The 25549-nt window shown below is 40.7% G+C and overlaps 1 protein-coding gene across 2 annotated transcripts in view; it reads right to left on the bottom strand.

Moving 5' to 3' along the window:
* SCFD2 (sec1 family domain containing 2) overlaps nucleotides 1–20587 on the bottom strand; it is a 399407-nt gene extending 378820 nt beyond the window's left edge. For both annotated transcript variants that reach the window (XM_007075895.3, XM_042984540.1), the window contains exons 1-2: nucleotides 19665–20587; nucleotides 6361–6529 (exon numbers count right to left, since the gene is read on the bottom strand). In XM_007075895.3, coding sequence (XP_007075957.2) covers nucleotides 6361–6529; nucleotides 19665–20502 — 1007 coding nt within the window. In that variant the 5' untranslated portion in view covers nucleotides 20503–20587. The remainder of the gene's footprint in view (nucleotides 1–6360; nucleotides 6530–19664) is intronic.
* Between the last annotated feature and the right edge of the window lie 4962 nt (nucleotides 20588–25549).

Raw genomic sequence — 25549 nt, 5'->3', positions numbered from 1 at the left:
ATGATTTTATCTATTTGGGTCATCTCCCTTTTCTTTTTGAGAAGCCTGGCTAGAGATTTATCAATTTTGTTTATTTTTTCAAAAAACCAACTCTTTGTTTCGTTGATCTGCTCTACAGTTTTTTTGGATTCTATATTGTTTATTTCTCCTCTAATCTTTATTATTTCTCTTCTTCTGCTGGGTTTAGGCAGTCTTTGCTGTTCTGCTTCTATTTCCTTTAGATGTGCTGTTAGATTTTGTATTTGGGATTTTTCTTGTTTCTTGAGATAGGCCTGGACTGCAATGTATTTTCCTCTCAGGACTGCCTTTGCTGCATCCCAGAGCGTTCGGATTGTTGTATTTTCATTTTCATTTGTTTCCATATATTTTTTAATTTCTTCTCTAATTGCCTGGGTGACCCATTCATTCTTTAGTAGGGTGTTCTTTAACCTCCATGCTTTTGGAGATTTTCCAGACTTTTTCCTGTGGTTGATTTCAAGCTTCATAGCATTGTGGTCTGAAAGTATGCATGGTATGATCTCAATTCTTGTATACTTATGAAGGGCTGTTTTGTGACCCAGAATGTGATCTATCTTGGAGAACGTTCCATGTGCACTCGAGAAGAAAGTATATTCTGTTGCTTTGGGATGCAGAGTTCTAAATATATCTGTCAAGTCCATCTGATCCAATGTATCATTCAGGCCCCTTGTTTCTTTATTGACCGTGTGTCTAGATGATCTATCCATTGCTGTGAGTGGGGTGTTAAAGTCCCCTGCAATTACCACATTCTTATCAATAAGGTTGCTTATGTTTGTAATTGTTTAATATATTTGGGGGCTCCTGTATTCGGCACATAGACATTTATAATTGTTAGTTCTTCTTGATGGATAGACCCTGTAATTATTATATAATGCCCTTCTTCATCTCTTGTTACAGCCTTTAATTTAAAGTCTAGTTTGTCTGATAGAAGTATGGCTACTCCAGCTCTCTTTTGACTTCCAGTAGCATGATAAATAGTTCTCCATCCCCTCACTTTCAGTCTGAAGGTGTCCTCAGGTCTAAAATGAGTCTCTTGTAGACAGCAAATAGATGGGTCTTGTTTTTTTATCCATTCTGATACCCTATGTCTTTTGGTTGGCGCATTTAGTCCATTTACATTCAGTGTTATTATAGAAAGATATGGGTTTAGAGTCATTGTGATGTCTGTATGTTTTATGCTTGTAGTGATGTCTCTGGTACTTTGTCTCACAGGATCCCCCTTAGGATCTCTTGTAGGCCTGGTTTAGTGGTGATGAATTCCTTCAGTTTTTGTTTGTTTGGGAAGACCTTTATGTCTCCTTCTATTCTAAATGACAGATTTGCTGGATAAAGGATTCTCAGCTGCATATTTTTTTCTGTTCATCACATTGAAGATTTCCTGCCATTCCTTTCTGGCCTGCCAAGTTTCAGTAGAGAGATCCATCACGAGTCTTATTGGTCTCCCTTTATATGTTAGAGCACGTTTATCTCTAGCTGCTTTCAGAATTTTCTCTTTATCCTTGTATTTTGCCAGTTTCACTATGATATGTCGTGCAGACGATCGATTCAAGTTACATCTGGAGGGAGTTCTCTGTGCCTCTTGGATTTCAATGCCTTTTTCCTTCCCCAGATCAGGGAAGTTCTCAGCTATTATTTCTTCAAGTACACATTCAGCACCTTTCCCTCTCTTCCTCCTGTGGAATACCAATTATACGTAGATTATTTCTCTTTAGTGCATCACTTAGTTCTCTAACTTTCCCCTATACTCCTGGATTTTTTTATCTCTCTTTTTCTCAGCTTCCTCTTTTTCCATAATTTTATCTTCTAGTTCACCTATTCTCTCCTCTGCCTCTTCAATCCGAGCTGTGGTTGTCTCCATTTTATTTTGCAGCTCATTTATAGCATTTTTTAGCTCCTCCTGGCTGTTCCTTAGTCCCTTGATCTCTGTAGCAATAGATTCTCTGCTGTCCTCTATACTGTTTTCAAGCCCAGCGATTAATTTTATGACTATTATTCTAAATTCACTTTCTGCTATATTGTTTAAATCCTTTTTGATCAGTTCGTTAGCTGTCGTTATTTCCTGGAGATTCTTTTGAGGGGAATTCTTCGTTTCGTCATTTTGGATAGTCCCTGGAGTGGTGCAGAACTGCAGGGCACTCCCCCTGTGCTGTCTTGAATAACTTGGGTTGGTGGGCGGGGCCGCAGTCAGACCTGATGTCTGCCCCCAGCCCACCGCTGGGGCCACAGTCAGACTGGTGTGTACCTTCTCTTCCCCTCTCCTAAGAGCGGGATTCACTGTGGGGTGGCGTGGCCCGTCTGGGCTACTTGCACATTGCCAGGCTTGTGGTGCTGGGGATCTGGCATATTAGCTGGGGTGGATCGGCAAGGTGCACAGGGGCAGGAGGGGCAGGCTCAGCTCCCTTTTCCCTTGGAGATCCACTTCGGGAGGGGCCCTGTGGCACCGGGAGGGAGTCAGATCTGGAGGGTGGATCTGCAGAAGCACAGCGTTGGGTGTTTGCGCGGTGCAAGCAAGTTACCTGGCAGGAACTGGTTCCTTTTGGGATTTTGGCTGGGGGATGGGCGAGGGAGATGGCGCTGGCGAGCGCCTTTGTTCCCCACCAAGCTGAGCTCTGTCGCTGTCTGGGGCTCAACAACTCTCCCTCCGGTTGTCCTCCAGCCCTCCCGCTCTCCGAGCAGAGCTGTTAACTTATAACCTTCCAGATGTTAAGTCCCGCTTGCTGTCTGAACACACTCCATCTGGCCCCTCTGCTTTTGCCAGCCAGACTCAGGGGCTCTGCTTTGCCAGTGGGCTGCCCCTCTGCCCCGGCTCCATCCCGCCAGTCCATGTAGCGTGCACCGCCTCTCCGCCATTCCTACCCTCTTCCGTGGGCTTCTCGTCTATGCTTGGCTCCAGAGAATCTGTTCTGCTAGTCTTCTGGTGGTTTTCTGGGTTATTTAGGCAGGTGTGGGTGGAATCTAAGTGATCAGCAGAACACAGTGAGCCCAGCATCCTCCTACACTGCCATCTTCCTCTGGAACCATTTTTATTTTAAAGCCAAGAGCCTTAGTTGGTTAAGCGTCCAACTTTGGCTGAGGTCATGATCTCATGGTTCATGAGTTAGAGACCTGTGTCGCGCTCTCTGCTGTAAGTACAAAGCCTGCTTTGAATCCTCTGTCCCCCTCTCTCTCTGCCCCTCCCTGGTTCTCTTTCTCTCTCAAAAATAAATAAATGTTTTTTTAAAAACGCTTTAAAACCAAGAGGCTTGGAAGTCATTTAGGCCAACACCATCATTTTATAGATGAAATAATGAGGTCCAAAAAAATACATCAGTCAGGATGCCTTTGGTTGCAAGTTACAGAAAACAGAGACTCAATTTGGCATAAACAATAAGGAAGTACACTCTCCTACATAATATGAAGTCCAGACACGGCATCCCATCCCTGCTTTTCTCGGCAACATTGGGGTCACGCCACCTTCCACGTGTTAGCGTCAACTTCAGGTTGTCAGCAGAATGCCTCGACAGTTTCAGGACTTACATCAGAGTCCTAGGAGTTGGGGGAGGAGTGGGAGGAGGAGGGGAAAGCATGTCTCTTTCTTGAGTCTCTTATCAGAAGCAAAGAAACCTGACCGAGAAGCCCTAAGAAGACGTTCTCTCTTGCCACCTCCCCATTTCTCAGCAAGGGAAATGGGGTTCTAAGACTGGTTTGGTCTAAGCCTTGGACTAAGCTTGAGATAGAATGAGTGCCGAGGAGTCAAGGGTAAATAAATTGTCCGTAATCACAACATAACTTTCAGATCTAAGAGATTCTTACGTTTGTCCTATGACACTTGTCAGAAATTTGATTTCTTCCTGCTCATTAATGATGGATTCGCCTCTTCTCTTTCCTCGCAAACTTCTCTGGGCTGCTCACTTGATCTTTTTGTAGTTATTTTAGGCTTCTGTGGAGGCAGCACAGGGTAATGGCAAGCACTGACTTCAGAGCTGGACTGCTGGGGTTCCAATATGGTCCCCACCACTTCTAACTGCGTGTGTCACCCTAGGATGTTCCTAATCTGTAAAAGGGGATGGTAGTAGAACCCACCTCCAGAGAGGCTGTGAGAATTGGACAGTCGCTACATATAAAGGGATCAGAACAATGCCTGTTACCCAGGAAGTCCCATATAAGTGTGTGCTATTAATATTCAACGGCATCTACTGCTTCTGCTAGCCTATAGCCCTTTCCCCTTCTTTCGATAAATGTTTCCATTTTCCTTTGAAGAACAACCCTTCCACCGTGCCACATACAATGTTGGCATAATTCTCAGCCAGTGTGAACTGCTCCCAGTCCCGCGCTGAGCAAGGGGTGGGCACAAGGTCCAAGGGAGGTCAATCTCACCTTTTCCCTTGGAATCTGAATCTTAAACAGAATGACTCATGACAAAACAGTTAAAGGTCAGTCTCTCTGATGTCAAGGCACTGAAGAGGCTTTTTCCAAGTTCTAGACCCCCTGCAACTCCTTTTCTGCTCAAATTAGCCAAAATGGATTATATTCTTAGTGTAACTGCTATGTTGAATGAATAGGACTCTCCAAATTAAATCATCAAGTAACTTGATTTTTGTTTCTGTCTCTTTAAATCTACTCGTGAGCCTAGCTCCTCTCTGGCCCCTGCATAGGCAGCCCAGATGTCAAGACTGTGGCTCTGAAGCCAAACATTCTGGGCTCAAAATTCTAGCTCCACCTCCTGCTAATGATGTTACTCAAGGTCTCTTTGCCTCTATTTCCTTACCTGTAAAATGGGGAAATAACAACACCGACCTCACTAGGTTATTATAAAAGCTAAATGACTTCCCAAAATACCCAGAAGTGCACTTGGCGCACGGTAAGTCCTGGAAAATATTAATGCTGATGGCACTGGTGGTCCGCTGACACTGTCTGCCTTCCTCACAGCCACATCAGGCCCTGACCGTTGTCGTTCCTAAACCTATGCTCACGTTAGCCCTTCTCTTTCTCTAAATTCTTCAAGACATAATTAGGTCAAACTAAACCACTTCCACAAGGTCCACATGGATCTACAAAGACCGTGTGGAACCAATACTTGGTAGTATTTACAATCTGTAACAGACACCTGAGTCTTGAGTTCACATAATTTCTATTGGTTTTTTTTTTTTTTTGAATTGAACCTGTGTGTAAAAATGACTACCCCAACAAGGAACGTATCCCCTAAAGGCAAGGATGATATTTTATGTTATTTTATGTTATTCCTATTACTTACTTCAGACAAGGCTCATAGTAAGTTCTTAATGAGCAACTTTTGAATAGGCCCTATGACCAGCTAAAAATATTTCCAATCACAATTTCTTCTGGATTTATATAGCTGCAAGCCCACAGGCTTACGTGTTAGTATACGCACTGCCAAAGCAGGCACGTGGCCTATGTTTTTTAAGTATACAAAAAGGCAGGGTATAGAACTTTCTGTTTTTTCCCACACTGGCCTATACACACCAGGCATCCAATAAATGTTATTAATTATCTAAAAAAAAAAAAAAAAAAGCTGAAAACTTCAGGAGCTGAAAATTAATTCCAGATATGATAGGAAATTCCAAATGTATCTGTTACTGTTAAGATTTCAAACAATAATGCACAAGATCCTCTTTTTTAAAAATATTAAAAACAGAGAAATAAGGGAAACAGATTCGCAGACACTTTTTCACCTTCTAGTACCTTTTTTTTTTCTCATAGGAATTATTGAAGGTCAAAGTAGAGGAGGTAAAACTACTGTTATCCTTTGATTGTCATGTTTCTAGAGAAATGTTTTTTTTTGTTTTTGAAACGCTGCATAACATAAAGTACACCATCTTCTGTTACTGATTTCTCTCAGCATGTGAAAAACATACACAGGAGTAGAAACTTCTGTCATTGATGTCCGAGAGCATATTGTTGACATGCGTAAACATGGCGCCGTTTCACAGCTTTGTGGGCTATTATCGAGTCCTGTGAAAAAGTCCACTGGGAAAAAGAAATTGAGTAAGGCTGGACTCATTTCCAAGTGAAACTGCCTGTGGAATGGAGATGTACAAATTGATTCACTTAACCTATCCTCAGAACAAACTTCAGTTATATCCAAATGACACCTCTGTAAATGATACCTCCATAGTTTTTGCCTTAGTGTTGTTTAATGGATATGGTTATTTCAAGGTTAGAGGAAAAAATGCTTTTTTCTCAAGGCTATCCGCTATGAGTTTTTCAACCAGTCCAATTCTTCATTGTTTCCTTCCTACAAAAACAGTTGGTCTCAGCGAAAAAGAAAGGGGAAGAGAGAGAAGGATGAGGGAAAACAAACAAACAAACAAACAAACAAACAACAATCCCTGTTTATCTTACTTGGGTTGTGCAAGACAGCCTGGCGCAACCATACTCTGACTCTTGTCTTCATTCTGGAGTGCCGTAAGCTCTACCATGTTAACCATCACATCGTTGGTGTGGCCCGGGAGCTGGGGAAGCACTGAAATGATCTTCTCTACCAAGTTGTCTCCATGATGTCCAGTTGCTCCTGTTTAAGCAGACAACAAAATATAAACTCACAAAAATATAAACTCACAAAATGGAGAACATAAACTCACAAAACTCAAAAAAAGCTGTATTAATGCTCTATAATGGCCCTTCCATCAAGAATAACACACACACACACGCACACATATATATACATACATACATATATATGCTTTCTGTCACATAAATCACAAGCCTAGCATTTTGCCCTCCATAAGACTAATCAAGCTCACAATTACCTAGTCAACCCATGCCTTGTGTTTTGGACTTAAGGCTCCATGAGGGCAGGCACTGTGTCTTCTCTGGCTACTACTATATTCCTAGCAGCTAGCACAGTGCCGATATACAGTAGGTATCAATAGGTATTTAATATATAAATAAATAATCAGCATATATTCAGCCAAGAAAATAGTGTCATTGGATGATACTATTGTAAGATTTTAGAGCCAAACTTTATGTTACTGATGAAAACTTCACAACGCAGAGGGCTTAGAGACCTGACCAAGAATAGCAACTCTCCCCTCTGCTAGAACCTTATCTTCATAATGGCAACTCTTTATCTAGTTCACCCTGTACCCAGCACGTCTAGCAGGCAACTTGGCAGCTAGCAGGCTCTCGCTAAATATTTCTTAGATCACGGGAAAACTAAATGAATGAATGATAACAGTTTGTAATGATACAAGCATTTGTAAAGTGCTTTCTGCGTACAACACACGGTTCTAGGTACTTCACATCCATTAACTCTCAATAACAAATAACTGAGGACCTCAAATTGAAATTCAAGACTAATGAGACAGTGTAATATTTTTTCCATGAAACCAAGTTATCTTTCCAAAAGCTATCATTCGTTGGGTGACCTCCTTCCAACAACGGGTAGGACTTGGCAAGTCTTGTTTTGATCCCACCCGTTCTAAATCAGTCAACTTCTTGTTTCCTAATGTCTCTCTGTCTCTACCTCTATCTGTTCTTCTTCCCACATCACATTAATTGGACAGAACTAGGTAGAAAACAACAAATCAAGAATCCAAGGAATCCTCGTCACCATTACCACCATCTTCATCACAATAGCTAATATTTACTGAGAGCCTGTGATGAACCAGGTATTAGGTTTCATACCATACATTTATTATCCACTTAATTCTTACAATAACTCTAATAGATGGGTATTATGCTCATGTACAGAGTAGAAGATTTAGCTTAAGTAACTTGCTCAGGAATATGTAACTTGCAAGATACAGAGCAAGAATTCAAACTCAAGAGGCAGAAACCACCAAAACCACACTATTAACAACAAAAACAACAACAAAAACAGGTCCATAAAAATGACTTAAGACAGAGCCAACATGAGTGCTTCTAAGGTGACTTCTAATGGTAAAGAAGAAAGAGTTCTTGTACCATCTGTAGAATATTCATTTATTAGGCTTAGAAGGAACCATATCTTATTTATGCTATCTAGGTTTATGGTTGTCCCCTTAGCACTCAGACTTACAAGCTGCTCACTTAATTCTTGCTGAGGGCCGCCTGGGTGACTCAGTCGGTTAAGCGTCCGACTTTGGCTCAGGTCATGATCTCACAGCTCATGGGTTCAAGCCCCGCATCAGGCTCTGTGCTGACAACTCAGAGCCTGGAGCCTGCTTCAGATTCAGGGTCCCCCTCTCTGTCTGCCCCTCCCACACTCACACTCTGTCTCTCTCTAAAAAAAAATGAATAAACATTAAAAAAAATTTTTTTTAATAATAAATTCTTGCTGAACGAATGCCTAGTGAGTATAAATGTCCTGAGATCCAAATGGGGGTCAGAGGTCCTTAAGTGAATTATATCTTTAAGTCTGGAATGGAGATACTAGGATTACCTCATAGCATCATGAATTTCTCTCTCCACTAGTTCCCTCATCACTCACTAAAAATTTTTGAAAATATCCACTCATCATTAAAATAGTATTTCTTTGAACTTGGTGCCCCAAATCTGAACCCTGCACCAAGCTATTCTTATTTTTCAACTGCTATTTGTTGACACATGGCACGCACAAGTGGTATACATATGCTGCCATTCTTCCCCAATTTCTTAAGCCTCTACAGTCTGGCTGCTTCTCACTCCTCCCCTATGCCAAACTCAGGGGTCTTTGTTAAGTTTTACATTAAACCCTCTGCAAATTGTTAACTAATCCATCCCTCTTGAAACTCTCCAAATATGAGAAGTCACAATACAACATACTTACTTTTCCTCAAGTTTTAAACCTGATAGTTATTTCTACAGAGCCAAAGTATCATTCATACGCTTAAAATTATTATGTCTTAACATCTTAAACATTCAAAGGAGGGAGGGATGCCTGGGTGGCTCAATGGGTTAAGCATCTGACTCTTGATTTTGGCTCAGGGCATGATCTCATGGTTTGGTTTGTGAGATCAGGTCCCAAATTGGGCCTGGGATGATAACACCTAGACTGCTTGGGATTCTCTCTCTCCCTTTCTCTCTGCCTCTTCCCCACTTGTATGCTCGCTCTCTCTCTCTCTCTCTCTCTCTCTCTCAAAATAAATAGATAAAACATTTAAAAATAAGAAAAAGTAAAGGAATAGAATTTTTTTTACAATTATGGTATATATATTGAAGCAGTTCTCAAATTATGATTTTTATTTTCTTCTAATTATAGCCTCTAAACTTCCCATGGTGAATATACATTCCTATTGTAAAAAGAATAAAAAATATGTTGTTACACACACACACACACACGCACACACGCACACCCCAACATTTTAACAAGGTTATCTTCGGATAGTAGGATATTTTGGTTGATATAAACTCTACCTAAACATCATTTTTTCCTAATATTTTCTAGAAGGAGCACATGAGACTTACCTAACCGGAAAAATAATTTACATTCTATCAGTTACTGTTTCTACTATTATATCAGAGAATTAATAAAATGTTAAACTTACACAGACATAATCACTCAGCTTCTTAGATTTAGTCAAAAGGATATGTATATCTAGCATACTTGATAATGACAGATAAAGCAGGTATGGGCTTTCAAGCAATTGTCCTGCTCTTCTGAATACAATTTCTTCCATCTCTGGCTTCAGTTCTCTGGTTCAAGATTCATTTTTTACATTTAACTAGTGCTACTTATATGACCCAAAAAAGACTAAGAATTCAGGGCCTCTCAATGTCACAATAACTTCAGATTCTTCTTTTATGAAATGAATAAAATGGAAAGACTTGTATCACAGTTAAATTTTCAGAGAACTTAATTTTTCCTTTATTACAGAAATTTAAAAATATGATTTGAAAAGCTGAAGAATGGAAATCAACCAGAACCCAGTTATTTTGGCCAACGGCAATGTGGTCTAGTATAGCCACAGAGTGTTTTATTTCCCAATGCCATCTTTTCCAGGGTGTGTGTAGGAAAAAGAAATTGGAGGCATGGGTTCTAGTGGTCCCACAGTCCACTAGTTCCCTGTGTAATCTGAGGCAACTTCCATAAATGTGGTACTATCTTACTAAGCTATAAACTCAGAGTTGGTCCAACTGACACCTAAATATCTTCAAACCTCAAGACTTGAAATCCTATGTTAAGTCAATTGCTTCAAGGGCTAAACTCGTTTAGATAACAGCACCAGAAAAATACCAATCCTGCATTATTCTGTGGATCATATGTGAATGTATATGCTAGTATCATTATCATAAGGCAGGTAACATCTTCACTCGCCTCTACTCAAACAGAATAAAGTGAGAAGCAAGAATTTAGACGTCCTTATTAACACTGTATGTTAATGATACTGGAATTAAAATAAAATATACATACGCATACATATACATATACACATACACATACATATACGAGCCCTCACAAGAGCTTAGTCACACTGTACTGAGGCTAAAAAGATAGAAATGCAACAATAGCATTTTCTAACATACTCACAAACAGAATATTTTGAGGTTGTGCATATTGCCCCTTTGGGTTGAGATAGAGTTACTGGACGCTTTGAATTAGTATATTCAAAGACTCACTTCCTTGCTGATTGCCCATCATTCCTTCTCAAGAATCTGTGACTCTCTTTCATTATTTTGAGATGTTTCAGTATTTTATTATAGTTCTGTCTTGTAAGAACAATATATGTATTACTCCTAACGTTCCCTTCTACGTAGAAGGACAACAATTCGCGTAAGACTCCCAAAATTGCTTTACGTCCTTTAGTCAATCACTTTTCCCCTGGACTCTCCGGTTCTGTTCTACTTGCTACTCCTAGGATGGGCTCTGCCCTTGGGAAGAAGGAAAAAGACTCGCTCTGGTTCAGTCCTGCTGTTGTGTGGGTAAACCTTTCAATTCTGGGATTCAGTATTAGGAAGTCACTTGTCCATAGACATAAGAAGCCGCATTCCTTAATGTTTACTGTATCCATAATAAAACAAGTATTTTCACCTCCACCTGGCAACTTCTTATCCCATATTCAGTTGACTCACAATCTGGATGGGGAAAGCGGTGTTAGGTTATCAGATCTCAAATACTACTATTACAAGTATTACTGTTTTTTAACTGTTTTTTAACACTACCTATGGCTGTCTCACATCAGTCAAATCGAGTACAAAGGGTGTGTATTAGATACTGCATACCCGTCAAAAGCCCACTCAAGGATTCCATACTATCAGGTAGGATTTTGCCGGGGAAGGGGCTGGGGGTAGGATAATCATAAGGCAGTATATATACAAGTTTATTCAATAAATACCTTTCCCCACACAGAAATCTTGGATAAGAGAATCACATAACATTCATTATACTGCCCCTAACTTGAATCCTCTCCTACCTTCCCTATCGCAGTGAATGGATTCTGCAACTGCCCAGGCTAGAAAACTTGGCATATCTTCTCTTAATCCTCTCCATTATATCAGCCACCACGCTGATAATTCTCTCATTTAAATACTTAATGACTCCTTTCTTCATTCTTTCCATTATTGACTCAGTTTAAAGTCACATCATTTCTCACCTAAGATGTTATAATGGTCTTCTGATCAATCTCCAAAATGTCTTGATTGTGGGTGTTGGTTTCACGACTGTCTGTTGTTGACAACACTACACACTAAAACTGATGAATATTACTATATGTAAACTATGCTTTAATAAACTGGACTAGAAAAAAAGCAAGCAAAACAACAGCAACAAAAAACCCACCCCATCAGAGTCTGACTCACCTCTCAGTTCCCACTTTGGAATCAATAGATCCATCCCCGACACTGTCCACCAGAAAACTCATTCAACAGGAAATGTGTGCCTGTACTTTGCCTGCCTAAAAATTTCTTACGACTCCTCACTGAGCATTAAATTTAAGGCTTTTGGAAAATGGCCCTAACCTCCTTCCTCATTATCCCCATCACCCTTTCTCATCTTTTACCACTCCTTCATTCATCCCAACCTTCATGCACCTTAAGCCCTAAAAAAAATGATCCAAAAAGGATTCCCAGAACAACCTATGCCCCTTCTTATGTCTTTGCACATGTGGGGAGCTTTTAAAAGAATTCTGATTCTAGCCTGCCCACCAGACCCATTTTTATTTTTTTTAAATATGAAATTTATTATCAAATTGGTTTCCATACAACACCCAGGGCTCATCCCAACAGGTGCCCTCCTCAATACCCCTCACCCACCCTCCCCTCCCTCCCACCCCCCATCAACCCTCAGTTTATTCTGTTTTTAAGAGTCTCTTATAAAGACCCATTTTTAAAAATCAGACTTTCTGGGGTGGTTCGAAGGTGAAACCAGATTGAGAACCACTGACCTAGAAATTGTGACCCCTTAAAGGAGAATTTTGTACCTAAACCTTATGAAGGCACATGTCATTCACTCTAACTTGCTGAGCTTTGGGCATTTTCATTTGGTTCTCAGTCTCTCATGGACAATAGCTTTGACTGATCTTTCCATTAGCACTTCTCAAACTTTACTGCACTTTCAAATCACCTAAAGACCCTGTTAAAATACAGATTCTGATTCATAAGTGTGGGCTGAGACCTGAGATTCTGCATATTTAATTAGCTTCAGTTAAGCTAAGGCTTTAAGTCCCCAGGACATACTGAATAGTGAGGCTTTATGTCACTATCACCTAGCACAGAAGCTGCACATAAAAATTGCTAAACAAGCATTTATGAAATGAATAGGTATCATCCATACCATTCTTTACACTTTGCTAAGTGACCAAAATTGTAGCGATGTGGCAGAATCATCATAGAAATCTCACTTATTCTGCTTTTTTTTTTTTAATGTTTATTTATTTTTGAGAGAGAGACAGAGACAGAGTGCAAGAAGGGGAGGAGCAGAGAGAGAGGGAGACACAGAATCCAAAGCAGGCTCCAGGCTCCAGGCTCCAAGCTGTGAGAACGGAGCCCAATGCGGGGCTCGAACTCATGAACCGCGAGATCATGACCTGAGCCAAAGTCGGACGCTTAACTGACTGAGCCACCCAGGCGCCCCTCACTTATTCTGCTTTTTGTTTTTTTCTCTAGGTATGACAGAATGCAGCTCCTGACAAATAGCTAGCTCTTACCAACTCTCATGTCCTTTAGTAGCAGGTGAGAGGTCAGGTAAGAGAATTCTTCTGGGTTACATGTGTGACAACTCATTCTTGTATTCATGTTCCTAGCCTTAGGGAGAAAACACATATTTGAAGTAATAAAACTTAAGTCATTTTAAATGCATATCATTAATTATTAAAAGTAAGAAACATTTTCCACTGCCCAATATATACCAGGCACTGTTTTAGGAGATAGATGTGTTAACTTATTTTACCCTCTCAATGACCCTCTGAGTGGGTATCTTCATTTTACAGATCAGGAAACTGAGACCTAGAAGTTGGGCACTTGCCCAAGGACCTACGACTAGGAAGAGGCAGAGCTAAGACCACCCTACCTAACCACTCATGCCTATTATACAACCTAGGGAGCAGTAGCAGCAGCCTTATATTGAGGCTCTACCTCAATCCCCTCACTCCTTCCGTTTATGATCCCATATGACATAAGTCTGATCACGTCACATCGTAGTTCGAAACTCCCCAATTCTCCTATCATACTTTGGCTTTTACACTAAGTCCTTACTCTGCCCTACGGTGCATTCCTTCTGCCGATCTCTCCAACTTCATCTCCTACCACAAGCCCTCCGTGTTTGCATGACAAGCTGAAGGGATCCACACTGACCTCCTACTGTTCTTCAAACATGTCAAACATATTCCCACCTCAGATCCTTTGCACCTGCCACTGGGTCTTTATGTTCTACAACAAGACAGCCACACAGCTTGCTTCTCCTCTTCTTTCCATCTCTGCTCAAATGTCACATCCTCAGAAAGGCCTTCTCCAGCTATGCTATACCAAATGGAAATCCTATCACTTTTTAATCTTACCCACTATATTAGTTATATATTGAATGAATGAATGAATGAATGATTTCATATCCTTCCAACAGCACTTCAAGGTCACCATTTTACCCTGTTCACAAATGAGAAAACCCTCAAAGGTCAATGAAGAGCAAACAGCAACTAAGCCACTTAAGCCAGAACTTGAAGTTATTATACTGATGTGCATTTAACACCAGCAACATCATCAGTCTTCTAAGTCTTCTCAATCATACCTCACACTTGTGTTTTATTTTAAACCATATCCTCTGAACTCTAAAATATTCGCCGATTATTTTGTATTTTGTGGGAAATCAGATTGGGGGAAGAAAGAATAAATTGCTTTTCTGAACACGATGGCAGGATCGGAGCCCAACAACTGTGTTTAGTCTCTGAAGCTGCTAGCTGGATACCCTCTCAGCAGCATCTCTACTATCTAGCACAAGAGTTTCCAAACTTTTCTCTGTAGTAACGAATATGAGATGGGTTATGAGCACAGGCTCTGGAGTTAACTGTCAAGGTTCAAATCCTGACTGCCACTTACTAACTGTGTGATCTTGGGCAAGTTACATAACTCCTCAATTTCTCTGTTTCCTCATTTGCAAAGTGGGGATAATTATAATACCTCAAACAACTATTGTGAAAATCAAAGGAGCTGAGATATGCAGAGTGGTGAGAAAAGTAATATGCTCTCAAATGTTAGCTGTTAACAGTCTCAAATTTCAATACTTTAACAAATAATATATACATCTTTTTTTTAATTTTTTTTTTTAACGTTTATTTATTTTTGAGACAGAGAGAGACAGAGCATGAACAGGGGAGGGGCAGAGAGAGAGGGAGACACAGAAGCTGAAACAGGCTCCAGGCTCTGAGCTGTCAGCACAGAGCCCGACGCGGGGCTCGAACTCACGGACCGCGAGATCGTGACCTGAGCCGAAGTCGGCCGCTTAACCGACTGAGCCACCCAGGCGCCCCAATAATATATACATCTTAAAACAAATATAAATGCATCAGTGTATCATAATCCCAGGAATAAGAGCCACCCTTTGGATTGGAAGTAAATCTTTAATCGAATGGATGTATTTTAAAAGTTTACATGAAACTAAAATTTAGAAGAATTGAACCAGGAGAGGAAATTTAAATCCCAGATTTACTGCCACCTCCTGTCTTTCGATTTTGAACTTGAAGATTATCAGCAAAGCACTCTAGTCAGTCTTAAGAGCCACAAAAGAATGGAAAGGAAACAGACTCAAACCTTTTAGGGATTCATAAATCACATCCACCTTTTTAATTCTCCTTTGAAACAAACTGGAAGCCAGAACAGTCCATAGAATGTTGTACTTAGATGCCCTGTGCAAACATGTCTGACACACTCTGCAGGGACCCAAGCTTCCGGGTGGTCTAGACGTGGCAAAAGTAAGGCAAAATCATACCAAACAGACATCAGCAGCCATTTGCTTCTCAAATAATTACAACAAATTTTCTGTATTTCTACTGCATTTCAGTGTTTCTACAGTGGAGAGTTTATTAACTGCTTCAGGAGAGTAAGGAAATTGTCTATCTTGTTTATCACTGTTTCCCTATACCTGGAAAAATAACTGGCACGTAGTAGGCCTTCAATAAATGTTTATACCAACTATTAGGCAAATTAGTATTACTCTCCACAAAGGTGATGACAAGAGATGAGAAAGAAATTTATCTGTACTGTAAGCAAGATGTTAAGAATGACAGATATTTATGAATTATATTTATATTTATATTTATGAGGTTATTTTTGGTAGTGCTAATTTATTCTAAGAAGGTATATAAGCATATAAATTTTCTAATGGTAAATTGTCAAGGATGTTATCCAAAATATTAAACAACTAATAAAAAATACATGTACATGAAAATTAACACCTAAATCAAACCCTGAAAAATGTATTTCCTTTTGATCCCTATATTAAAACTGCTGTCAAGTAATTTAAATTGAAACTCAAAGTATTCAACTCATTCCAACAATTTCCAATCATCTTTTGATTTTTAGAAATTGTTGGTATCATCTTTTAAAAAAAAATGTTTTTAATGTTCACTTATTTTTGAGACAGAGAGAGAGCGTGAGTGGGGTAGGGGCAGAGAGAGGGAGACACGGAATCCGAAGCAGGCTCCAGGCCCTGAGCTGTCAGCACAGAACCCAACGTGGGGCTTGAACTCATCAAACTGCGAGATCATGACCTGAGCCAAAGTCAGACACCTAACCGACTGAGCCACCCAGGTGTCCCTGGTGTAATCTTTTATATGCTGCAGATATTACTGGATAAACAAAGCACCAATCTAAGTCACAATCTGATGTAAGAATCCACACCAAACTCTTGTAATAGCTTCTCCATTAAATGTATTGTCATGACTCCCAGGTCCTTATTCTTGTTACATCCCAGACAGATCAGGAAAAAATTTGAGCATGGTGATCAGGTATGTTCCTGGACACCATAGAGACTGGACCAACGACAGAGAGCATCCATGCTAACAATAATGCCACCAATACCATCCACCTACCACCCCATTCAGTTTGGGACCACCTTGGAGGAGGGCAAGTGTTGCATTCCCACAGCCATCACTGCCACCACCCCTCGCTGTCTCAGTACCCTCAGCAGCTCTGGGGGACCAGCTGTCTCCACACCAACACTCCCACACTCTCCTAGGTCCTATCACTCTTCTCTACTGGGCAACAGTAGTGGGGGACTTGCAGTCCCAAAAAGTAGAGGATTTCTCTCTCCTCACTAGTACAGAATTTTAATGTTTAAAAAACAGGTTTGACAACACAGCTACGTACCAACTGAAAATCAGTCTGGAATATTTCCAACAGGAGGTCATAAGAGTATGTTGAAACATCTTTGATACAAATGAATCATTAATCTGTTCATCCGGAAGACAATTTGAGTGATTATTGAAAAGGTATCCATTAAAAAGACTAATTTGGGGGCGCCTGGGTGGCTCAGTCAGTTAAGCGTCCGACTTTGGCTCAGGTCATCATCTCGCGGTCTGTGAATTCGAGCCTCGCATCAGGCTCTGTGCTGACAGCTCAGAGCCTGGAGCCTGCTTCGGATTCTGTGTCTACCCCTGTCTCTCTGCCCCTCCCCCACTCATGCACAGTCTCTCTTTCTCTGTCAAAAATAAATAAACATTTAAAAAAATTAAAAATAAAAATAAAAAGACGTTAATTTATAAATTACTAGGACCACAAGAACAAACTAATCCCAATTAGGGTTACAGAGTAGCTAGAAAAAGGTGGTCAGGGAAGCCTTGCCTGAGAAGCAGAAATCTGAGCAGAGATTCCAAAAAGTCAACAAGAAAGCCACGTAGATACGTGAAGGAAAAACATTCCAAGCTGAGCTGCAGAAGAACTAACTTCAAAGGCCCTGAGGCTGGGACATACTTGGCATGTTGAGGGATGGCCAGGTAGCCAGTGAGGTGGGAGACTAATGTGTGAAGGGAGATCAATGAGAGATGAGGTAGGAGAGGTATGCGCAGGCAGGTCTTGTAATGGCCTTGAAAACAATGGTAAAGAATTTGGATTTGACAGAGGGTGTGATGGAAGGCTGTGGGAAGATGGTCAGCAAGCAAATGGCATGTCAGATTTCCATATTCATGGGGATTACACAATAAACTATATTATCCGTGTATCTTTTGTATGTCTTAATATTTTTTTATATTTTTAACTCTCTGCGTCCTCTACTCCGCTGTGTCAAATGCTGCTTTGAGAGGGAGTAAAATGAATCCTGATAATTGAACATTGGATTTGGCGGTATGGAGGCCATTAGCGATCTTGATGGAGATTTGAAATTGCTGGGAAGTACTGGGGGGGGGGAGAGCAATTAGAGGGGAAGGAGCCTAACTGAAGGGGACTCAAGGGAAAATTGGAGCAGATGATTGTAGAGACAGCAAGTACAGACAACTCTTTCAAGTTTGCTATAAAATGGAGCAAGAAATAAAACAAGTTGGAGGACCATGAGGGGCTGAGAAAAAAGATGCTACATTCTGTTTGTACATTGACCGGAAAAATCCAGTAGAAAAGATTTTTTTTTAATGATGATCTAGGAATAGGGGAGGGTACGTAACAGAGGTAAATCTTTGAGAGAAGTGAAAAGGGAAAGGACCTAGTCTGCAAAGGTGAAGAAGTTGTCATTAGATAGCAGCAGAGACAGTACCTCTCTTTTTAATACAAAGTAAAGAAAGAAAAATATGTGGGTGCAGATGTGCCACATTTGGTGATGGGAATGCATGGAAGTTTTCTGATGGCTTATATTTTCAAGAGTCATATGCAAGAAAGAGATGCCTAAGACTTAACAGAACTGTCGCTATGATGCTGGACAGCCAGGACACTAAAGTTTGCCTAACTGAAGTCAGAACAGTGGGGGAGGGGCACAAAACTATATGACAGTTCATCGTGAAACAATCTGTCCTATTTGGGGCGTAAGGAAATAGAAGTATAAACAGTATACACCACACGCTCAAAAATTCAACAAACATAAACTCCTCAGGTGCTTTTTAATCCTTGTAAGAGTTCTGGGCGGTTACAGTTATACTTAAATCGCACTGACAGACTAGACACCTGTTTTTTCTGGTCACATAATTAAGCTGACATCTCAGTATTCTCATTTAGCTACTTTCTATTTTATGATCTGAAAATTAATCTTACAAGGTCAAAGACTCAAATACAGCTATTGTGGTTTTTACAACTTCATTCCAGTTTTTCCGATCTACTCAGAAGAATGCTTGCCAAGGTCAGTTTCCTGATCATTCTCCCTGAATTTGGGTGTGGCCAGACTATACTACTAGTAACATTACATCTACCTAATTAGAGAATCATAAAGTTGACCTTTGAAAATATGCACATGTCACTATCAGAAAGTGTTTTCTCTTCATCTATTTTAAGGGTTACATTTGTTCTCTACACATATAAATGATTGATACATTATTAAAATTTGAGATGACCTACCAAATCTTCAATAGAATGAGAGCTAAGAATCAATCAATGAACATTTGAAAATATTTTCTACAATTGTGGTTAGTCTCAGCTGTATTTAATCTCAAGATATCCAATTAAATACAATCGAATCTTCAATAGAATGAGAGCTAAGAATCAATCAATGAACATTTGAAAATATTTTCTACAATTGTGGTTGGTCTCAACTGTATTTAATCTCAAGATATTCAATTAAATACAATTGCATTTAATCTCAAGATATTCAATTAAATACAATTGCATTTAATCTCAAGATATTTAAGTGTTTATTACCACTCATTTAAAGAGACCTAAAACTAAACTGTGATAATTTCATGTATTGTACAGTTTCTCTTGCACTGGTTCATCTGTCAACATCTCTCCCACAAATTAGAGCCGTCTTATGAAGCATTACTGTGAATACTGGCATCTGCACATTTCTAAAAAGTTCCCAGGTGTACAGTTCTCCTCCATGTCAGCATAAGTCCATGTCCCCAGTATCTTTAGCTAGATGTAGTTGCGTTTAACAAAGCAGTGCATGTTAAAGATGTATTTACCCGTTACAGCGTTTAACAAATTGACTACTGTAATTGCTAATTTGCTTGTGTGTATTCCCCTCCAGATGACAAACTCTGTAGGATCAGGAGCTGTACCCATCTAGTTGATCTTTGTATCCTCAACTTGACATATAGTAAGAGGTCAATAAAGCATATACTGAATCAGTGAAAGTCCCAAAACTTTGGAGAGTGGTTAGGAAGACCCACAGCAACCCCACTTACCCGTGAGATCCAGAGTTCTGTCCACAAAGACCACTGATGCCCTGCCTGTGGCAGTCTTCCTCCTGTTCTTGGCAGGGGCATAATTAGCCAGATCTGCAGCGATGATCCGACTGAGGGAACCTACGGCAAAACACTCCTCCCGCACCCCGAAATGCTCACACAGAGAACTGAGGCCTGACACCAGGCACCTGATCTGCAGAAACAGCTCAGGGGTCAGGGCCGTGGCATCCACCTCACTCAGGCTTCCTAGTCTCCTCTTGTCCGGTCGGGCACTGTTAAGGAGATGCACATCCTGGGGGAGCAGTGGAAAAAGGGAAGCAAAGGCTGGAGTCAAGGCAAGGTGGGGAGCCACAGGGGCGAGCAACAACGGGACGTGCAGCACCTCGGCGGTGTAGTTCATATTGCCCATCCACTCACACAGCTTCTCCTCCAGTTGCTCGAACACCGGCTGCTGCCCTTCCAGCTCGGCCGCTGCAGCCGCCGGCACGTGATTAGCGGTGAGGTGGACAGCGTGGTTCACGGCTGTGACCACCACACAGTACTGGAAGTGACTGCGACAGATGATATCCCGTAGGGTCTCCACGGTCCGGCCTTTCAGCAGGCAGCTCAACACAAACACCGCCTTAGGCTGCTTGGCTCCACCACCAACTGCGGCGGGCTCGAACTCCCGCAGGTGACACTCAGGACCTCCCACCGCCTCCAGAAGCCGCGTGGATCCGCAGCCCCAGTGCAGGCTCTCGGCGCAGGCGGCGTCCAGGTAGACCAAAGCCCGTTTCACTTTGGCCAGCACCTGCTCCCAGCCTTGCTGGGTAAAGGACAGCACGCCCGGGGCGCTCATGGTTGGGGGCTCGCAGACTCCGGGCGCTCGAGTGCAGGAACTTCTTTCAGAACTCACAGCTTCCGGGAATTGGGCTCCTGAAGGCTTTGACAGTCAACACAGTACACGTGGTGCTGCCTCTGACTTGTCCAGTGTCCGCGCACATTGATGACGTAGCGGAGCGTGATTGGCTGGCGCGGAGAACTTGCGGAAGGACGGTGGGGGCTGGGGAGAAGAGGGCAGGGCTGTGTGGCTCCTGGGTGATTCGGAAGGGCTGGGCCTCACTAAACTGTTTTCTTCTCCTCTCCCTCTGGGCTCAGGTTACCTTTCCCTGCGTCTTGAGAAATCTCTGGGATAATAAAAGCGAATCCGAAATTTGGCATTTTCCTTGGATCCTCTACACGTCTCTAAAAGCAGGTTTGCTCATCTAAACTCAGAGCCGCCAATAGAAAATGAAAACAACCAAGTGATGTGTAATTTTTGTAGTTAATAGATTGCTGTCACATACATTATAGCGCTCAAGCCTCATAAGAAACCTACTGGTCTCGTTTTCACTTTCTCCATCTTCTTTCCCTCATTTCATTGGCACTAAATCTGGATTTGCTTCAAAAATCCTGGAATCCAGCCCCTTCGGCCCATCCATCCTTGGCATCACCGGCTTAATCCACCGTCACCACTCAACTGGACACTAGCGATGATCCCCCATCATTTCCCAGTTTTATATCTCTTTTCCCTCCAATTCAGTTTTCTTCTTAATGAACTAAGCTGGTCCTACCAAGTCTGGCCCAGTTGCCTATAGGATACAGCCAGACTCCTTGTAATGGCACAAATCCTTCATGATTTCTCAATTTCTCCCCAGCTAATCCCTGCCTAGAACAGTGTATGCATGCACAATTAAGTCAATAGATTGAGCCCAGAATGTTACACAAGTTCAGTTCAATTCAATCACTATTTGTTAAGCACTTACTAGGTATAATCACTGACCTAGGCAACAAAGGCACAATGGTTAATGAAATAAATTCCTTGATCCATGAAGAATTTTCACCTCTGCTAAATATTTGCCATATCATGACGTAACTTTTAACAATCTTGTTTTCCTACAACATTATACACTTAAAGGCCTGGTATATCCAACACAAGAAAATAACATGTTTTTAATAAATGTTGATTAAATGATCAATAAATGTTCAATCATATCCATGTAATAAATGATATAGTCAATGAACTTTTAATGGACACGTACAATATTTGAGACACTGTGTTAAGCATTGATCATATAAATAGAAATAAGGCACAGCCTTGCCTTCAAAAGAATCTGAAATAAAAAGACCCCCACATGTAAAGAAAGCAAATGCAATACAGTTACAGAAGCATTTTTTTTTTAATGGATAAGAGTTACAAAGGAGGAAAAATAATTTTGATTGCATTAAGGAAAAAAGGAAGTGGTCAGAAGACGTTGCATATAAGACATGAGTTTTGAGTTGTCTGCAAAGAAAACCAGGTGTTCACCAGGTGGACAGGATAGGGAGGAGCATTCCTGGCAGTCCCAAGCAGAGGCTGCATGGACAAAGGTATAGAGACATGAAACCATACAACACATTCTCTGGAAATACACACAGTGTTGTATAGCTGGAGTGTATTGTATGAAGAGAGGCCCAAGCTGAAACAGGAGCTAGGAACTAGAAAAAAGGGACAAGATCAGAGTGAGTCTTAATTTTGATTCTAAATAGTAGCAGCCAATTGAGTACAGTTAAAGTGTTGTTAGGAGTGGATATAATTTGTTCACATCTGGAGTTTTAGGGGGGAAAGAATTCTAAATGGAAAACAGTTTGAGTGATAAGATTTAGGACAGGGAGATTATTTAGAAAACAGTCACAGCAGGTGATGGGTATTGAGGAGGGCACCCACTGGGATGAGCACTGGGTGTTGTATGGAAAACAATTTGACAATAAATTTCATATTAAAAAAAAAGAAAAGAAAACAGTCACAGAAACAACTCTGGGTGAGAACAGGTAAGGATACCAACAAAGCGGCTAGACAGAGTGGGGTATATAAAAAGATGTTACGAAGATTGACAAAGAGAATGAGATAGAGGGAGGATTCCAGGTTCACACCCAGTTTCCTGGCTGGATGACTGCTAAGTAGTGATCACTGAGATTCGGAAAACCAGAAGAGAAGCAGATTGGGGAATAAATGCACTGCGTTCAGTCAGGACATGTGTTTGTTTAATTGTGACAAAATACATAAAATTTACCATTTAACCATTTTTAAGTACACAGTTCAGTAAATTATTTGCACAATGTTGTAAAACCAGACTCCAGAACTGTTTTATCTTGCAAAACTGAAGCTTTATGTCCATTAAACAAGAACTCCCCATTGCCCCTTCCCACTGGCAACCACAATTCTACCTTCTATTTCCATAAGTTTACTATTCTAGATATCTTATATAAATGAAATCATACAGTATTTGTCTTTTTGTGACTGACTTATTTCACTTAGCATAATATCAAGGTTCATCTAACATATGAGTCAGAATTTTCTTCCTTTCTAAGGCAGGATTACATTCCATTGTCTATACCATTGTATACTGCATTTTTGGATACTGAAAGTTTGGATTTTTTGTGTAACAGGAAGCTATTGAAGGGTTTGTGTTACTCGAAATGCAGTGTGGCAATGGAGATGGAGGGAATTAGACAGATTTGGGATATATTTTACAGGAAGAACTAATGGGCCTTGCTAGCAGGTTTTCCTCGGTATGAGAGGGATTCGTAAGGGAAGGAGAGGAATCAAGGGTAATTCGTTGAGTTTTGGCTGGAACAACGTTGGATAATGATTACTGATAAAGAGAGTATGGCAGTGGGACAGGAGAGGTTTGGGAGGGCAACTCACAGGTTCTGTTTTTGGCATAAGTTTGACATGCTTACTCAATATCAAGGAAGGCATCAGTGAAACATCAGAGTGAGCTCAAGGACAAGTTGAGACTACAGAAGCAAAACTGGGAGTCATTGGCTGTCAGTGACATATATCACATAGACAGTATTAAAAGTCATGGGACTGGAGGAAATGACCTTGGGAGACAAGGTAGACAGAAAAGAGAAGAGAATCCAGGAAAAATCCATTTCTTGCTCTCAGATATTAAGGTGGAGTCAAAAGAATTCCTGCTGAAATTGCATGCTTGAAGATAATCAGATTTACTTTATTTCAATGTGATTTGTACTTCTTTGCTCAGCATAATTAGCAATTATTATTCCTCACAAAATCAAACATATCTCCTTTTGCCTCATTTCTAAGCCCTCCACATGGATGATCAATGTTTGGCTTAAGGGTTTACTAAGCACTTATCTGGTGAAGACAGAAATAAAAAAAAATTGTTCTCATTCTTAAGGAGCGTGCAGTTTACACAACAGTATAGAGCTGAATAGGAGATGACACAATTTTCCAGAAACAAATAGCAATATAAAAATTAGTATTAAAATATGTCAGAATGCAGAGGAAGATGGATAATTGGTGCTTAACTCCCCATTGAAGTACCTATAAAGGAAGTATCTAGAAAGAAACAAACTGCACTCTACATATCTGCAGTGATTCAGGTTGTTCAAAGGACAAAAGGCCTAAACCATAGCATACCACCATCTTGCCTCTAACTTGTCACATGCATTGACATTTGAACCCTCACTTTAGCTTTGTTAGCTTTCCAGGATGCAGGTGTAATTTGATATTTTAATATATCAATTTACTGATGAGGAAACTGAAGAACATTGAGATTTAAGGGACTTAACTAAAGTTGGCAGTGAATAACACAGTCAGGCCTAAATGCCATATTCATGCAAAGCACATTAACGAGTACTTGCTATCTACTAGATATTGAGCAAGGCACTTTTATTTGATTTTTACCTCTTGCCGTCATTTTAATCATCATCTATTAAGCAATCCCTTTCAGTACTTCCCAAAGAGAGATATATTTAAACTGATGCTTAGTTATTTTGGGTTTTTTTTTCCTAAGAACCAACAAACTGCACACACACACATACACACACACACACACACACACACACACACACACACCCATACACAGACACACACAATGATAAGATGGAAAACAAATATAATCATAACATATAGAGTATTGTAGTTTTAAGAGGTCTTAAGTTTATATCATGTCTTCAAATTACCTATCTTTAAACTCTGCCGGTGAGTAGGGAGATAAAGAAGCTTATCCAGGCAAGGAACTCAGTATAAAAAGGAAGGAAGGAAGAGGCCTTTTATGAGTGGTTATTAGTGATTTATGGGCTTCTCTGCTTGTGAAAATCTTTATTTTCAAAGCTTACCTGAAATGCTACCTCCACTGTAAAGGCAATTCTGATGCCTCAGTTATTATTCATCAACTCTTCAGTTTAAGTAGCATCTTGAAAGACAAGCTTATTTTAGGTAGCCGAAAGGAGAAAGACAATCCATGGCAGAAGGCAGTTGGTTCTTCCATGAAAGCACCAAAGTTCATTATAGACTCATGGAATAATAAATAGACAGGACTATGAGTGACTGCCTTAAGATATTCCCAAGCAGACTGTAAAATTGTCATTCCATTACTGTCAGTAGAGGCCAAGATCTAAGTGCTGGGCACCATCTCATAAGTGGCATGTAAGAAGATGCCCTGTTTGAGGAAGGACTTCATCTAGTGAAGAGTCCTAGGAAGGTAGATGTAATTACCATAGGATGTGAAACACACATGCCATAGAAGCAGCATAGAGTCTAGAAGGGTGTAATTAGCTCTGCTCTACCCACCTTCCAATAACTCTGATCTCATCTCTATCCTCTTTCTTACTCCCTCCATTCCATTTCATTTTGGGTTCCTTGAAGGCACCAAGCACACTTCTGCTTCAGGGCCTTTGCAATTCCTATTCTCTCAGTCAGATAGGGCTTCACCCAGAAGTGCACAAGGGCTTACTTCTTTCCTCCATTCAGCTCTCTATTCTTATGTCACGTTATGAGAATAGCTTTCCCTGATGTCTTATTATAAAATTGCACCTAATCCCTCTTCATCACTCTGCTCTAGGTCCCCCTATCCTGC

The sequence above is a fragment of the Panthera tigris genome, chromosome B1 (genome assembly GCF_018350195.1).
Source record: "Panthera tigris isolate Pti1 chromosome B1, P.tigris_Pti1_mat1.1, whole genome shotgun sequence".
Taxonomy (NCBI): Eukaryota; Metazoa; Chordata; class Mammalia; order Carnivora; family Felidae; genus Panthera; species Panthera tigris.
Note: the sequence above shows the minus strand (reverse complement) of the source record. Positions and strands in the feature narration are given on the sequence as shown.